Here is a 17807-nt window from a genome sequence, read left to right on the forward strand (position 1 = left end):
TTTTGACCAGAAAAAAAATAAAATTTACGACATCAATACTTAAAATGTTAGGTTTGTTCAGATCTCTAACTCGCGATAAAATGACATAATAATAATAATAATAATAATGAAATATTAATAGTAGTTAGTATGTTCGCCTAGGCAAACAGCACTAATAATAAATGTCCCGTTGCTACACTAGGAAAGGAGACCACTTGAACATACAGTTAGAGTCATGTTTATTTACAGCAGAATCCTGACTGAGGAGAAGATAGGGAAGGTTATGAGAGCTGAAATGTTTTCAGTACAGCTCATTTGGATCCACATTTCACTACACCTTTTAATTTATTCAAATTTTTATACAGAATCCTTTTGGCTGTTAATGTTGATAACCAAAAAGAGCTTAGCGCCCTCTACAGGCAGGGAGAACGATGGAAGAAAAAAAAAAAAGTTCGAAGTACAAAATGAAAATCCACAGCATTAAATGGGAAAGTTGAGAAAAATACAAACAATGGGAACAAAACAAAAGCAATCTTCCATAAAAAAAAAAAAAAAAAAAAAAAAAAAAAAAATGAACATCTGAGTTTATTTTCAAAACAATCACCATGATCGTCATTTATATTGTTCTCTTTTTTCTTGTAATGTCTATAAGGGTGGCAGAGGGACAGTGAGGAGGTTTGTGGGTAAAACAATGTCCGTGATGCTCAGGTTAACTGTGTCCCAACGCCAGGCATATGTTCATACTGAATATTTAGGCAACGCACTGCCAATGTTTGCGCGAGGTCCATGCCGGCCGCGGGGGTCAGAGCGGTCCGGACTCGTTGCCCCCCTCTCCATTTTATAAATTCTCTTGTGCGACTGTTTGTCCACGACCCCGTGTCTGCGTCTCAGAGTTTCAGAGTGTCGCACAAGTGCGGATGCCCTGAAAACGCAGCTTTGAAGAACGACACGCTGTACAACTGACATGCAAGGCCAGACAACTAACAGATTAAAAAACAGGTAACAGGTAAAAAAAAAAAAGAAAAAAGAAAAGAAACCAAAAAGCAAACCTCAACAGACTGAGCCAGCAAAATGCATTATTTTCTACAACATTACACACACATACACACACTCAATCCCACAGAACTCACTCCTCAATTCCAGTTTCATCATTTCATCAGCCAATTGTGTTGAAGGAATGACTACAAACAAAAATTAATGCTTAAAATACTAATTTGGGGGGGGGGGGATTGGCCTTAAATAATGGAGTACAATCCTTAAAGATTCCCTCCAGGAGCGTGATAGAGTTCATCTTCAGTGGTCCATCCAGAGCCCATGGAGGTAATGGCATACATTCATACATAAACACAGACATAATCACAAGCACAGCCTTCTCTTCAAGAGCCAACTTGCACAAATGGTCCATATGCAATGTTTTATGGAAGAGGATGTACATCACGCAAAAAAGTGACCTAGGCTGAGCTGTTACGACTCATTCACAGGGGGAAAAGAAAGGAAAGAAACAAAAATATTTCCCATCTGCGCGTTTCGTTTATGACTCCGTTGAGATCTAAAAGCCCTTGCCCTTGTTCGCACACGCACGCGATCTCACGCACACCTCGACATGATAACCCCCAATACATGTGTACACATATATACATAGAGCTGTACGCCCCCACAATTTATAATGCATCATTTCTGTATATGCCAAGAATAAAATCTTTCTAAATAAAATACATGTTTCTGCGAAGGAAGGGGTTGTTAGAGAGGGAGACGGGTGGGGTAGATGCGGGAGGGGTATTATCAGAAAGGGAAAGAGGAAGAGAGAATGAAGGAAGGAAGGAAGGAAGGAAGGAAGGAAGGGAGGGGGGAAAACAACGCTGTCCTCTACTGTGTGCTGGTCCCTTATAGGGTCGTCGTCATCCCAAGCTGTGGCAGAATCTGCGTTCCTCAACCACAGTTCGTTTAGAGCAGTAAATAAAGAAATCTCAGTCTGTAAATCCATAAATGGTGCCAAACGGTACAAATGGAAACACACTCGGAGCTCAAAGGGGCTCCGGTCACGTCCAGACAAAAGACCGATCCGGTAAAGTGTAAATGAGTTAAGTAGAATAGGAAAGGGATGATGGGATAGAAGAAAGAGAGAAAGAGAGATGGCGTGACAAACATGGAATGGAGCTGAGAAAGAAAAGAGGATGAGGGGGAGAAAAAAAAAGACAGAAACTATAGAAGGATTGAGGAGTACGGAGACGTGTGGAGTGCATGAATCCATCTGGCAGTGAAGTCCGCGTACGTCTGTTCATCCGCTGGCTGGAGGATGACAACAGGAATGAGGGATGACGAGAAGACGAGTGCAGTTCCTCTCTTCCGACCTCTCTTTCTCTCTCTCTCTCTCTCTCTCTCCAGTGGGTGGGTGGGTGGGAACCTGTGCTAGTCAGAGCAGCATCATACCTCCAGGAAGCGGGAGCTGCTGGACTTGGCATGGAAGGGCTCGGACCACATGCGCCGCAGGTCTCCCTGTGGAGAGACAGACATGGAAACAATTACAATCAATTCACACTGAAAGTGATGTCACATGACAAAGACAGAGCCACATCTTCTCAACTTCTGGGTTTAAATTTGTCTTCATGTGAACGTCACAGGATGTAAGGTTTTCTTGTACTATAGAGTACAGCAACGACTCATCTGTGTCTCATAATTATTCATGTGAATGCACGTCCTTATCCTGCGAGAAGATGCCTCAGTTAATTATTCACGACAACATGCGTCGATATCCTCTGACAGATGTTTCAAACTGGAGATCACGTACAGTAAGTGAGAGATGAAGTAATGGATCAAAATGAGTGTTCGTTTTTGCTTTGTAAGAGTTTGTCGCATAAGTTTTCTGTGTCACATGAGTCTTCGACACAAACGCGATTCAACCACACTGAGCGTAACTAGTCTTTACCGATCAAAAGGCTTATAAAAACAGCAAAAATAAGCCTCAAAGATGCAAGAGGGTGTTCATATATTTTCGATACAGAGAACAAATGTGAACGGCTGTGCATTTATTTTATAGCGGTCACAGGATATGTATTTGTGTAATTTAAGGTCAAACTACAAAACCATGTGTATATAGTGTAGAGTGTAATGGTAATTTGCTGCGTGCATTTGTGGGAAGCTTTGATGCTTTTAATGAGAGCCTGAATCAGAAGCCATTGCTGTGTCGTCAGCCTCTTCCCCCTCCACGCTCACTTTTGTAGCATTTTTTAAAACTGTGGTGAGAACTGACTGCTGCTGAAATGGGGTTTCATGACCCCTTTAATGAACAAATTTATATCTGCATCCTAACATAAGCTACAACTACTGTCAAATGTGCAAAAGACAAAACATTAATATTGCAGCCTGCACTGCAAACCTTTAAAACCACTAATAACAGTCTGGTTTCTACAGCTTTCACTTAGGAGCAAAAACCTGCCTTTAAACTTGAAAGAAATAAAGATTTGACATTCATTGTCATAATTATCAATATCGACTAACTTGAACATTATCTGGATAATTTTTTTTTATTTTTTTGGCCATAACCATCCAGCCCTATCATATTTACAAGCTTCTCCTCGATGGTCAATGAGGTTTTTTTTTTTTTAATTGAATAAATAAAAGAATGGTAATAATGGTAATAAAAAAGCAGTAATCAATCATTTTAAATTACAATTATTAATTTTTATCTTCTTTTACATTTTTCATTGCATTGGTCTATATTAAGGTTTAATTTACATTTGAGCATAAATTGTTGACTTATTAAAACAAATAATAGGTCAATATTTCATTGTTATTATTTGTAATTTTACTATATTGTTTGTTGTTATATAATAATAATAATAATAAAATATTGACCAACTAAACATTTGTTGACGTCCATATTTAAGCACCGAAATAAAGCTGAATATATACTAAACTAAATGTTCAAGTACAAAATATTATAATAATAATAATTATTATTATAATAACCTATTCATTATTTATTTTGTTGAATAGGTCAATTCTTTTTAATGCACAAAAATGTAAATAAAACTAAATACAGACTTATGTAATGAAAAATGTATAAGAAAAAAAAATATTGTTCCAAGTAAAAAATAGAATAAATTTCTATAAAAATATAGTTAAATCAGAAGATGTTCCCTAAATTTTTTTTGTTTAGTAACGTTTTTATCTTTCTTGTAAATATACTGTATATAATAAGTAGCGTTTAAAATATAATTTCCCATCTGCTATATCTGGTCTGAAATGTGTTTGATTAGATGAATAAAGTACACTGTTTAATTCATTTGTCTATGTGAATGAACTCATGCATGTGATAAAAACATCCTTTCACAACAAAATAAAATGTCTCAGTGTCCTTCATTTCTGCACATTCATTTGACCCATTATCTGAATATTACACTAAGTGCACACCAGAGATCACAAACGTACTGCCACAAATTATAGTAAATGTCAGTGGGACTGCAGCAGCATTACAGAAAGTAAGATAATTGTGCCATTTTTCTCAGTACATTTAATGTGTCACGTCAGGTTTGACAGCCAGTCCTATTATATTGTTATACTCTGAGTTACAAGAGGCTTGTGCACAGTGTTTATGCTACCATCAATGTTGTTCTTAAACAAATATGCAAGTTAAAAACAGCACAAACCTGTGCGGATCAATTTACACACCATAATTATGTCCTTTTGTTGTTAACGATTAAACAGACAAACATTTTGCTTTGTCAACAAGCTCACCTTCTCTACTATGTTTGCACATCAAGAAATATCGTTATTAACAGTCATAAATGTTTCAATAATAGGTTCAATTGTACAGAAGCGCTGACGAAAACAGCACAAACCTGTGTGCTTCTCCTTACACTAATTAGTACACACACACACACACACACAATTTAAATAAGACACCTACGTGGAAAAACACAGCTTCCTGTTTGAGAAGATGAGATTCAAATCAAATTTGTTCTAATGCTAATTCGCTTTGCCTACTTCTGTTTTTAGGCACACACAACATTCTATAAAGGAAAAGATTTTATCTTCTTGATGGTTATCACACATCCAACAGGTACTACCGCATACTTTGACACCAAAGAAGTGTAGTGTTTTAAACAGTCATATGGCACATTATTTTAATCCATTGTGTACAAGTCAAAGCTGGTAAAGCTCCATCCAGCTACTGGAGCAGCATTTCAACTTGCATGTGTAAAAACATTTCCAAAAGTGTTCGTTTCCATGGAAAAGGGAGGCTGCTGCTATGGCGACGGCACTACACAGAACTGATCATATTATGTTGCACATGCAGAACAAAACATCTGCCACAGTGAAAAGAAACCGGCGTAAAATTGAAGCCTCAATAGAAGGAATGTGAAGTACCCGCAGAGACGTACATAGGTGTATGTGCTAGAGCATAAATAATGCAGCGCAGTGTTATGGATATGGCACACACCCTGCTCAAATAACCGGAAAATGATCCGATATAGACTTCTGCATTGTTTCTGAACAAGTGGGCAAATGACAATTCTGCGAAATGAAGTTGACACTGTTTTGATGTTCCTAGAAATAAGGCATATCTCAACTCTCTGGAATTTCTGGTTTTGGCACAAACTGACATACCTTCAGGTAGGCCATGGTGAGCAGAGGCAGCAGGGTGAAGGGCACCAGGTACAGTAGGGCAGGCTGGGCCGCGCGGTGAATACGAGAGGCCACCGTTGCTGTCAACAGACCTGAGAGTGGAAGAGAGAGAATCATCAAACAATGAAATAGTCAACATGCAATCACTCACAGAAACTGCGAGACTGAAATGTAGTTAAAAAAAATAAAAACTTGACCAAAATAACTTTGTTTTTGTCAGGAAACAAAATTACAGAATATTCTTTACAAGCCAATACAAGCGTTCATGTTTGCGGTTGCCAGATTTAAAGAATTCAAATCCTCCGATCAGAGCTTTTCTGTTAAAAGAAAACTGGTGATTTACATAATCTTTGCAATCTGGCAACCATGCACATGCGCTTTTTCTCTACACTGCGGAAGAAGCGGGGATGATCTGAAAACACTAACAAGTAAGCTGGAGTTTAGGTTATGAGGATAAAAAGATAACCTGTGTGGTTAAAAAGTTTGGTGAGTGGCAGAGAGCGGTCAAAAGTTCAGAGATGCTCAACTTGCAAATATCAAGCAAAAAACTCCAGGTGGCAACCAATTGATTTGAGAAGCAGGTGGTGACATCTCTCACAACTGTTTCAAATATGCTGATGGTCCTCACGTTTCTGGTGGATTAAGTGCTTAAATCATAAGGCTTACACATTGTATGCATTAAAGTTGTTATATGAAGTTCAGATGCGAAAGCCACTAAACGGCACATCCGTCAAAAATGAGATCATATTGAACGAATGCTCTCGGCACATAGTATACCAAATACTTTTGCTTTAAATCCGCTAAATCCTGGAATCAGCCCATTCAGAAATATTGGTTCATTGGCAGAATCTGCTAAATGTCACTTTGCTTTGTCCGCAAAAGCCTCTAAGTCCAAAGAAGAACCAATCAGAAGACACAAATCAAATTATATGATTTCAAGATGAATGACGGTGTGTGTATGAGCCGGCTTGCAATGGAACTTTTCATATGCATGTTAAATATAGCAGTTTTGACATGTATTTCATTGTGAATTGGCTGGCTTTGTTGAAATGTTTTTTGAAAATGACACTGTATCTTTACTTCGGGCATTCGGAAACAAAGTTTGCATTTTTCCAACTGTAATTGTGTATATGTGATTATACTGCCAGTATGCTGGGGAAAAAACTAATTAAACAGAGGTGCTGTAGCGTTTTGAGCGGAGCTCTGCCACTGTAGTGTACATTCTTGTCTGTGCAATCAGAATGCAGTGCAAAAAATCCTAGCAAAAGTTGTGTAGTGTATTTCAGCCCTTAAGGAATACTTTGGTAAAAGATTACAAGATTTTTGGTCATACCGCCCGGCACTGATAAGGCCGATAGATAGCAAGACAAAGAGTCAGGTAGAACAACAGACAGACGGATATACCAACCAACAGATTGGACAGATTTCTATTGATAAAATATTTTTTTTGTAGGCAAAACCCGGAAGCGAGTTAGCATTTTAGGACTTCCGGTTCCAACGGCGTAAAGTCTATGGGTTTCTTGAATGGGTTTTTGCTAAATCGCCTGAAATAAGGTCTGTGGTTAACAAAGCCTCTAAATACTTTCACGTTTTGATTTATGACATAAAACACACCAGTTATAACCCACTTGTGATTTTTTAAACCTTTACTGTGTCTTAAAAACAGCGGTTGCTAACAAATTGCTAAAAGGGACTACTTCATTTGGCGGGGACTTTAGACGTCATCATTAAAAACAGGACATTTGGACAGCATTTCTCATGAAAAAATGGATAAGTATTCATACACAGCACAGATCATAATCAGCGAGCATGTTTTTAAATAAAGTTGTTTTTTAAATAAAGTTTGGCGATGGTGACGTTGATCCTTGACCATGGTGTGCTGTAGTCCGTTTATAGCCTACTGTTAGCCTTTTATATCTGACGACTTTATTTAGGCTTCAAAATCTATAAATGTTGCGTTAACTTGTAAAGATTATCTTGATAGACAAAACGTATAAGTGTCATAACCCTTTGTTAAACACAGATTATTTTCTGTGATTTTCCAAAAGTCTATGGGGAAAATGCATAGGCTTTCAATCGAGGGAACCCGTGCGCCGCTAACTTCCGGGTTGGCCTACAAAAACATGTCATCCCTGGGGTACTCTATGGTGCCTGGTTACAAACGTTCAACTTTTTAGCTCTTTAACAGTGTGAATAAGTCAGAAAGCATGAAATAGCATTAGAACCCCCAGCCCTCATTTAATGGGATCACATCAACTGTTCTACATTCTTCAAAATATCTTCTTTTGTGTACAGCAGAACAAAGAAATGTATACAGGTTTGGAACAACTTGAGGGTGAGTAAATAACTGAATTTTCATTTTTGGTGAACTAGCACTTTAATAGGAGGGTGTGTTTGGAAGATTAAGTTGTGATACATACCAACAAAGTAACCAATGAGGGTACAGTGGAAGTAGGAAACCCGTTGCATGCGGCCGGACATGTTGGCTGGTCCGGGCACTTCTCCAGTGGCCTGCTTCTTATAGTTGTCGTATCGAAGCACGAAACATAGCAGCAGGCCTGGCATGACAATATCGCCGATGCCCAGCATGGAGAAGTGGCTGCCGGTGGAGCTGGGGAACACCAGCTTGCCGGGCAGGGAGAGGCGTGGGACGTCCCGTCCCATGCCAGGGCCCAGATGTAGTTTGCGTGAGAGTACGTCAAGGGGATTGTCAGCAGGTTGCGTGGCCACCTTCACCATCACGTTGCTGTTGAAGATGTAGGCGGAGAAAAAGACCTATGGGAGAGGGAGGGAGATGAGTCTGAGGGACAGACCAGCTTGCCCTGCTGTTTTAAGACGCTGAGAGAGAGTGATGTCAGGCTTGCGTAAGCGTGTTTGGAGTGATTTTCCACACTGAGGAAAAGGTTTGACAGTTAGCACCGGGGTGGAATGGGGAACACATTTCAGGATTTGATGTACTAAGGGGTTGGTGTGATCTTGTGGTTACAAATCTGGAATGACATCAAAGGGTTGCAGGTTGCCACCCAAATGGCACTTAACCCCAGGTGCATTTCTTTAAGTAATAAGCTTCTGACTTGCAAGCGAATAAGTAATCCGTTTTAACAGGAACCCCTTGAATGTTTTTGTAACAATCTCGTGAGCTGCAATTATAAGGTTTATGACATCAACAGGGTGGAGCAGTACAGCAGTATATAACATGTGAGGAAAGACGTGTGTCAGTGTAATTGCTTTATATTATTTGCATGCGAGAGTGACAAAGAAACATTGAAGATGTGTAAATACAGAGCAGGATGTTTCCTGAACAGTCAAGACAAAGAAGAACTTTTTACTCATTTTAATAATCTGGGGCCCATGAAATATTTGAGAATGATCAAAAATGCTGGTGGGCAACTTTATAACTTTATAAAACCTTTATAAAACCTTAGACTGGTAGTGCATATACAGTTACTGTGAATTAGTCATGGCGTGATTTAAAGACTTAACACCATCCCTAGGAACCAGTATGACTTGTTGCATTAATTTGCTTACCCAGAACACATCATAAATGAGGAGGCCTGACAGCAGCAGGCATGACACCTTGAGACTAGGCAGCCGCACAAATGCGATCATGGCCACACAAAGACCCATGGCAAGCGCTGCAGGAAACAACAACACAATATTATGAGCAAAATAACACCACTCCATACAGAAAAGTAAATCAGAGGACATGTTTACATTTTCTTCCCACACACACACACACACAAACAGAGTAACAGCATGCTGACGCACCGTCCATGAGCAGCCAGTGGCCTGTCAGCACCCAGATGAGGACCAGCATGACAGAGAGAGAAAAAGACAGCAGCTCCGCCAACGTGAAGCGGCCACAGCAGCCGAACGAGATCCTGGAGACAAAAGAGACACGCTGGCTCACATGCTGAATACACTACCAACCACACGTCACTTGGTTGGGACATGAGGCTCTTTTTCACACCCCAGCATCTGATTTCTAACACAGTTGTCCATTAATACACAAGAGGATTGTTTCACCCAAAGCAAAAAGATCAGATTCTAGATTACACTGTGAGATTAAGCAAAGCCGAAACAAAAATCCCTACGAACAAACATGAGCATTATCGGTTTCAAAAAAAATATTTTAAAAGCTGATTTTGTAAGATTTGGAACATTCTATCAGACAAAAAATATCTTTTAAGTGTTAATAAATTGCATTGGGTGTTAAAAGGGATCGCACACCAGACAAGAAGCGCAGCGTAGCATTGCGCCACATGGTTAAAATTTGTTGTTTTCTATGAGTGTACATCACATGAGGCGGTTCAAAATCCTGCTGCGCCAGAGCACCCTCAACATAGTTTTCTATTAAATTACATTATATTTCTCCTACATTGTCATTATTGTACATATTGACTTTACCCTGTGGAGATGCATTTAGTTTTACATTCATAGTTTTACAGCTTGAATAAAGTCTAAACAGGAAAAAATGTATTAAAAAAGAAGTAGCCTTTTCTAATCTTTCATTTTGCCCTGTTGTGACATTTTTTCATATACTAACCTCAGTTCGAAAGCATATGTAACTTTTGCTGAATTATACGTCATGAACCACAGCTGTGTGGAGGAAGACTGCTGATGTTACCGGATTTTCAGGTGAGATTCTCAAGTAATTCAGTTAAAATACGCCATGAGGTAAAATGTTCAGTCTAAGAATAGTTCACCCAAAAATGAAAATTCTGTTATCATTTACTCACCCTCAAGTTGTTCCAAAACATGTATGATTTTTTTTTTTCTTCTTCACTAAAGAAGATATTCTGAAGAATGAAGAACAGTTGATGGGATCCCATTAAAGGGGGGCTGGGGGTTCTAATGCTATTTCATGCTTTCTGTCTTATTTACACTGTTAAAGAGCTAAGCATGGCCAAAAGGAGTGTAACGATACGCTCAGGTCACGATATGGTACGTATCACGATACTGAGTTCGCGATACGAACAAAAAGAAACTGAAATTAGATTTATTTAAAAAACAAAAATTTTCCTTGTACATACAAGATCACACTTCAGGTTTAATAAAAACCTTCTGTATTCAAAATAACAGCTGAATAGGTCTGTCTGTCACTGAAAAACTTAGAATTCAGAAATCAGAGTCTAAAAATGCGTGGAAGGTGCGGCCACACCGCTGCTTCTTTCCAAAGTGCTCCCATGGCGTCGGTCATTGCAATGCAACCATGAACTGCGCTCTCCAAGAGGATCAAGTTTCAGCAAAGGATAAAAAATTATTTCTAGCCCTTGGATTACTTTTACTACTGGATATATTTATGGAGATGAGATGTAAAAACCACCCTGTACAGCTGTTCGGCTGAGATTTTGTTACGGAAAGGCCATAGCTGATCGGTTGGTTCTTGTCACATGGCCTGCGGTGCACTTGCGGCATTCTGACAAGTTGATAATTTTTCATCTCGATGCGCCTGGAAAACGCACCGCATGTGCGTCGCGACCGTGTTGCTTCCATTATGGGCGCGGTTGCCGCGTTACTACATTTGAAATAACTGACTTGCATGCGGAAAAGACGCAATATGTGAGCGGCCCCACAAAACTTCTTAAAGCAAAGCATCGCAAGCATCTTTTGGTTTTCTGTGAGCACAGCTGTTGCTGTGGCACTGCGGTGAAAGAAAGCCACGACTTTTCTCACGCGACCAAGCAAGAGACTGACGCGAGAAATGTTTAAACCTGCTTGCAAGATTCGATGTGTGCGCGAAACACTTACTGAACAAGAGAGCTGATTGAGACACACCCTTATATGCGGTGACAACCCGGCTTCTCTCATTGCAGCCTACACTTTGCAGAGTAGGTCACATCGGCAGCTCAACCAATAAGATTAGACTGCCGTCATATCGTAAAAGTATCGCCATCACTCTACGATGCATATCGTAACATTTTTGCATCGCGAAATATCATACTGCGATATATCGTTACACCCCTAATGGCCAAAGTTTCAAAACACGAGTTGGACGTTTAATGGAGTATTTCTGTGCCAAATACAATCCTTCCAGATTCAGATAAGTTTCGGAAAGTTTTTTTTCCAAGTATGGCCCTGTATTACATAATAAAGGGGGGAATTCTTTGTATGGGCACTTCTCCCTGACAATCGAGCGCACACATCACCCAGAGCGAGAACAAGAGCACACCCATCAGCACGCTTCGTTCGGGTTATGGAAGCCGAGAGATTTTTCAACGAAGTGCGTTTTTGGTTGTGAGGGAAAGATAACCTTGTTTAGCTTCCCAAAGAACCCAGCTTTAAGGGAACAGTGGATGCAGTTTGTTTTTCTGGGGTAGCAACAGAGTTGTGCACACATGTTTGTTTGTTCCCAGAATTTCGGCGACAAATGTTTTGTAAACACGTCAGTTTGACGCTGGAAAATTGCAGATCACGGGCGTTGAGCAAAACTGCATCAAATGTCTGTTTTGTTGGCAATCGGCGTGCAAGTGCATATAATGTAAACAACGCAAATGCTTTTGTTTCTTTTTATTTACAATGATGTCGCAGCTTGCAGACGATCGCTACGTAAAAGATGTGCACGTTCTTTAGCTCTGCCCACGGCACGCCTCCAGGAGCTCGGCTTTTTTCGGAAAGACTCGGTTCAGCATATCTCTTTTACAAATATGATAAAACTAAAGACTTTTTGGAGATATGAAGGATGCACTACTACTATAGGTACTCAAGATACTGTGTGTGTTATGTACCCTTTAACTTCCATAGAATTTTTCCCCCCATACTATAGAAGCATGACATTTTTCAGAATATCTTCTTTTGTGTTCAGCAGAAGAAAGAAATTCATACAGGTTTGGAACACCTTAAGGGTGAATAAATGAAGACAAAAATGTCATTTTTGTTAAACCAGTGGTTCTCAAACTTTTTTGGACATGCCCCCCTTTAAACCTTTAAAAAAATATGGAGCCCCCCCCACCTGACTACCAAATAATTTCACTAAAAGCTATAAAAATGAAAATATTTTTTAAATTGAAAAATGTGCAATAAAAAACGCATGCAATAGTTTGTCGCATGCAATTTACTTTGTAAAGCCATTGAGTCATTTAAAATATAACAGTAAGAAAGAATAATAGATCAGAACAATATATAATCAGTGGCTGCAGTGAGCTCTTTTTACAGCATGTCACAAGCTCAGCTTCGTAGTCTTCTCGTCGCCACACTTTGAGAACCACTGGGGTAAACTACCCCTTTTAGGCTAAATAAAAACTTTTTTTTATATACACTGGTATCCATATGTCTATTAACACCTGGAAATAAAAAGTTTAGGAATTTGACAAATGTAAACTTATGATATAGAAACAAAGAAATATTTCAAATCTGTGCTATTTCTAAGTCAATATTCAAACCTAAGCAAATGTGACATTGACTATGCTCAATTCTGACAAACTCAACAAATTTAAAATAAAAAGTTATTTATTTGTCCATACTTGTCGTCCCTTTTGACATGTGTTGGCATCCACATAATGAGAAAAAGAAAATATAAGAAAAGAAAATAAATAACAGTTATTGTTAACAGTTACATTTCTTTGTTCAGAAAAACAGAAGACAATTTATTATTGCTAAAAGGTTTACATTTCTATACACATTATTATTATTATAATTATTTACATTTAATTATTTTAAACAAAAACTAATATAAAATTAAATGTAGATATAATAATAATAATAATAAAAAATTCTATCTACATTTTTACTATTATTTATAAATATCCGTCATCAGTTATTCATCATTAGACATTATGTAGAACATGCTAATGAGGGACACATTTAACTCAATGAGTGAATGTCACAAGATTTTTATCTGAATCCCAATAAGAAACAGTTTGTTGACATGGGAACTAAGGTAACTACAGCAAAATGCTCTGATGAGTGAGAAAACATTTCTTACTTGTTCTGTGGGGAGCAAGGTCTGGTCAGATACTGGCACATCGGCAGCAGTAGGAATGCAAATGCGATGGTTGCTAGAACTGTTGAGGAAAAACAAACAATTACGTAAATATTACTCAAGCATGCTACAGTGCAGTGACATGGCGCAGTGTATGAACTAGGTCAGTGTGAGAAAGGAGTGGTGGAAGGTTACTGGTGCGTTTGCATGCGGCACGTACCTGCAGTGCATATGGTAAACACCACCTGAACGGAGTCGAAGAAGAAAAACATGACGAGCAGAGACACTGAGGCTCCGATGGGCAGGAACAGCGCCTGTGTTGAGTCTATGGTCTGAATACCTGTGCAAATACACATTCTTATTAGAGGATTCAGGTTCTGCTTAGAAGAGCATACTAACATACTACTGCAACAGCATACTGTATCCCATAACGCACTCCACCTTCCATTTCTAGTGTGATTAATGAAGCAGAAGTAATTATAGCAGTTTTAATCACTTTCTTGGCTCATGACTAGTAACTAGTTCAGGACTCACTGTTGTTAGAGTTGGCATTGTTGAAAGAGCCATTGGTTGTGGGGTTTCCATCCTTGTCCTTCTCCTGGTTCTCACAGTCCATGTTTAATGACCTGTGTGGACAGAGACAGTTTACACACAATCCCCAATTTCTCTGGCCCCTAAGTGAACCACCAGTGGACAGAACCAGGATGCCAAAGCTTACTGCTCGACGTCTGGGGTTTTGACAAGTCACAGATGGCATATTTAATTTGAAGACAAATGAAACAGTCCTTTTTAATGGCCAATTCCATTTTTTTTTTTTTTTTAACAAGAAAATGGGCTATTTCCAATAACAGTTGTTTTTTTGTTTGTTTAAGCAAATATGTTTTGTTTATTTGAACTACTACAGGCCAAACTGGTGTTAATAAAAAATATCTGTAGCCATTTGAAATTAGAGGAAATCTCTGCATGAGCAGTTGTTTTTTATTTAAATTTGAGTGTATAATTTCAAAATTTAAAGCAAAAACAGTATGGTCTGACTTTAGCTTTGTGCAATTATGCTACATTAGACATAGCTGCACAGAACAAAAACAGAAGATGGACAGAATTAAAATGCAAATTCACTCTCTGACAGTAGATGGCGCTTATGGAAAGGCAGCGATATAGCGTCCCCTGCACTTGTAAACACTGCTTTAATAGGTATTATATGGAGGGAAGTGAAAAAGAAAATCCCATCAAAACTTTTCTGAAGACAGTCAGTTCTATTCAGAGATACATTCATATAAACACCCACCCCCAATTCAATATTTATATTTTTCCAATATTTTGAGCATGGCGAACAGTGAGCTTGCTGTGCCTGGTCCAGTATTTTCTCTGCTGGCATGTCTATGCCTTCCACTCCTCTTTGCATCAGTCTTCAGCATGCCCCATCTCTGGCCTGTGTTAACATCCTGTTTACAGACTTTGAAATAATTTCTCAAAATGGAATTTGTGCTGAAATATTACGATGCAGCTTGTGTATAAGTCCGGAACAGAGATCTTCCGAAAAAAAAAAAAAATAAATAAATAAATAAAACGGTCGGTTGCCAATCGTGTGTTTGGAGCAAAAAACTTTGACCGTTGCATCTTTACGTTTTAATATGTCATACTGTTTTAGCTACATCAAACTTTCAGAGTCCATGATTATGAGAGTTGCTGTCCACTGAAAATTTGGAAAGATATATTTTCAAGGCTTCATCAGATAAACAATCGACACTTCTGTACCTGACAGCTTCAAGTTCTTTTACAACAAATTAAATTTGTCATCTAGAAAAACAACTCTGCCCACTGATTCATTCAACAGATATATTTAAAAGGCCCAGGTTCCAAGAGTAAAGATTTTTTTTCTGCTAACACAGGCAAGAAAATTTTGTTTTTCACGGTTATGATAAAGTAAATTGGCTACATCACATAAAACAACACATTTTATAAGCATTTAAAAACATATGTACCAAAAAAAAGAAAAAGAAAAAAAAAACTGAAAGAAAAATGTAAATATTTTAGAATTTTTTAAATGTACTTCCCTGTATAATAAATATTTGTGAACACACAGGTTCAAAATAATTTTTAATGTTTTAGAAACTATTTTGCTCACCACGGCTGCATTTATTTAATCAAAAATACAGTAAAAAAAAAAAAAAAAGAAATATTGTGAAATATTACAATTTAATACAATTTATTTTCAAATGTAATTTATTCTTGTGATGCAAAACTGAATTTCCAGCATTACTCAAGTCTTCAGTGTCACATGATCCTTTTTTCAGGATTCTTTGATGAATAGAAAGTTCAAAAGAACAGAATTTATAAGAAACAAATATTTTTTAACATTATAAATGACTTCACTGTCACTTTTGATCAAGTTCATGTATCCTTGCTAAATAAAAGTATTGATTTCTTTTTTTAAAAAAATCTCCAAACCTTCGTACGATAATGTATATAAAATATAAAAAATATTAATTATATTTCCCTACAAAGAGAAAGGGAGTTTTCATATAAATATATTTTTCATTAAAACTTTTACTTATTTTAATTTTCAATAATATTAGGAAATTATACATCATACATTAAATTATCCATGATAACTATAAATTCATTAATTTTAAAGACATTACTGATAATATTTGGTGACATGATGACGTTTAAAGTCAACTTAATTCAACAATGCTCAAAAATCATACAATAGAATACAAAATGACTACGTTTGTACATGCAAAACACGCACATGGCAACACAGCACTGGTTCAATCCTAACTGCAGAGGCCTGAGGTCTGCAGCAGAAGAGATGAGACCTCACCTGAAGCTGCCATACACGATGAGAAGGATGGAAATGAGGAAGGTTGACACCTGGCTGGAGTCCACAAGGGAGTACGCCCTGAGGAGAGGAGAAAGGAAGTTATTGTTTTCCACAACAAAACAACAACAAAAGGATGGGTATGTCATACATCGGACACAGAGATTGTCACCCTGTAACGACCTTTCCTGGTTCAAACCCTGCACTTCAATGTGCTCACTATTCACAACATAAGCTATTGACCCAAGTGTGTGGGTGAAACATGAATCAAAGCTCAGTCTGGTTGAGCTGTTACCGAGTTGTGTATGAGAAATGTCTCGTGTTACGGCATTTTCACCCTCCCTGAGCTCCGCCGAGCGTCTTTTGAGACCTGCTTTTGCCTTTTGTAAATAAGCTTTTATAGAAAGAGGTCAGGTTGTACGCTGTGTGCTAAGCAGACTCTTAAAATATAATTACAGTGAGCAAGTGACAGTTTGTTTGCTGGATAAATAATGTGAGGCTGTGAACAAAAACAGCGGACTTGATTGTGTGCATTAATGAAGAAGCATGTATGAATAAAGAAAACGAGAGCAAGAAAAAGTAGGACGGAGCTCTGACCTTATCCTCAAACGACACGCTTTACTATGGACAATAAATGGTTTGAGGAAAAACACATTAGTAGTCACACACAGGCCTAACCTCGACTCTATACGTAATGATCCAGAAACACAGAATAGATGTACATCCAGACCGTAGAACGGACAAAAAGCGAGGCGAAGAGGACGAGAGGCGTTTGTGGATGGGGTGTGATGGGCTGCCCCTCAGCTTCGGTTCAAAGGCAGGCATGAGGAATGTGTGCAGGCCCTGTGAGGGCCGTCTGGACCCAAAAACCCTATAAAACAGCTCAACTGAACTCTGACTGCCACAATGTTTCAAAATCACAAGTGCCCACTGGGAAAGAAAACCACACATGCAATGCTTAAATGTGGTTTTTTAGCCATTTCCATTCAAACTGACTTTATTATCTTGAATTCCTGAGGTTAAATAGACTATTTGCATAATTAGTGGCATGGAAGAAAGGACCCGACCAGAATATTATACAGACTTGGAGGTGGGCTCTTTTGATTTAGGCTAGTTAGCCACCACCTACCAACCACCCAGAAACACACTAGCAACTTAAAATCTACATAGCTTTTATTTTATAATCCAATACTCCAGTGTGTGTAGTGGTAAGAATCTTGAGGAGAAATACAAACAGACAAGCTTAACAAACAAAATCTATAGAAGTGTATTATGGTCAAACTTTAAATATGAGTGCATATTCAATGTGAACATCCTCTTGGTTATTTTTTGTGTTTTCCTGGTGTTTTATTATGCACTTCATTGTTGTAGGGCACAATGTTCTTCTATTAACCGAACGTCATTTTAAGATTCTTTGTATTGCGTTTTGTGCACATAATAGTATGAAAAGAAAAA

The 17807-nt window shown here is 38.2% G+C and overlaps 1 protein-coding gene across 1 annotated transcript in view; it reads right to left on the reverse strand.

Annotated features, from left to right (window-relative positions):
• Positions 1 to 211: 211 nt before the first annotated feature.
• Positions 212 to 17807, reverse strand: part of sppl3 (signal peptide peptidase 3) — a 40669-nt gene continuing 23073 nt past the window's right edge. The window contains exons 2-10 of the mRNA XM_067398108.1: positions 16356 to 16433; positions 14063 to 14154; positions 13749 to 13868; positions 13532 to 13610; positions 9376 to 9488; positions 9136 to 9242; positions 8028 to 8382; positions 5590 to 5699; positions 212 to 2475 (exon numbers count right to left, since the gene is read on the reverse strand). Coding sequence (XP_067254209.1) covers positions 2404 to 2475; positions 5590 to 5699; positions 8028 to 8382; positions 9136 to 9242; positions 9376 to 9488; positions 13532 to 13610; positions 13749 to 13868; positions 14063 to 14154; positions 16356 to 16433 — 1126 coding nt within the window. The 3' untranslated portion in view covers positions 212 to 2403. The remainder of the gene's footprint in view (positions 2476 to 5589; positions 5700 to 8027; positions 8383 to 9135; positions 9243 to 9375; positions 9489 to 13531; positions 13611 to 13748; positions 13869 to 14062; positions 14155 to 16355; positions 16434 to 17807) is intronic.

Source organism: Chanodichthys erythropterus, chromosome 10 (genome assembly GCF_024489055.1).
Source record: "Chanodichthys erythropterus isolate Z2021 chromosome 10, ASM2448905v1, whole genome shotgun sequence".
Lineage (NCBI taxonomy): Eukaryota > Metazoa > Chordata > Actinopteri > Cypriniformes > Xenocyprididae > Chanodichthys > Chanodichthys erythropterus.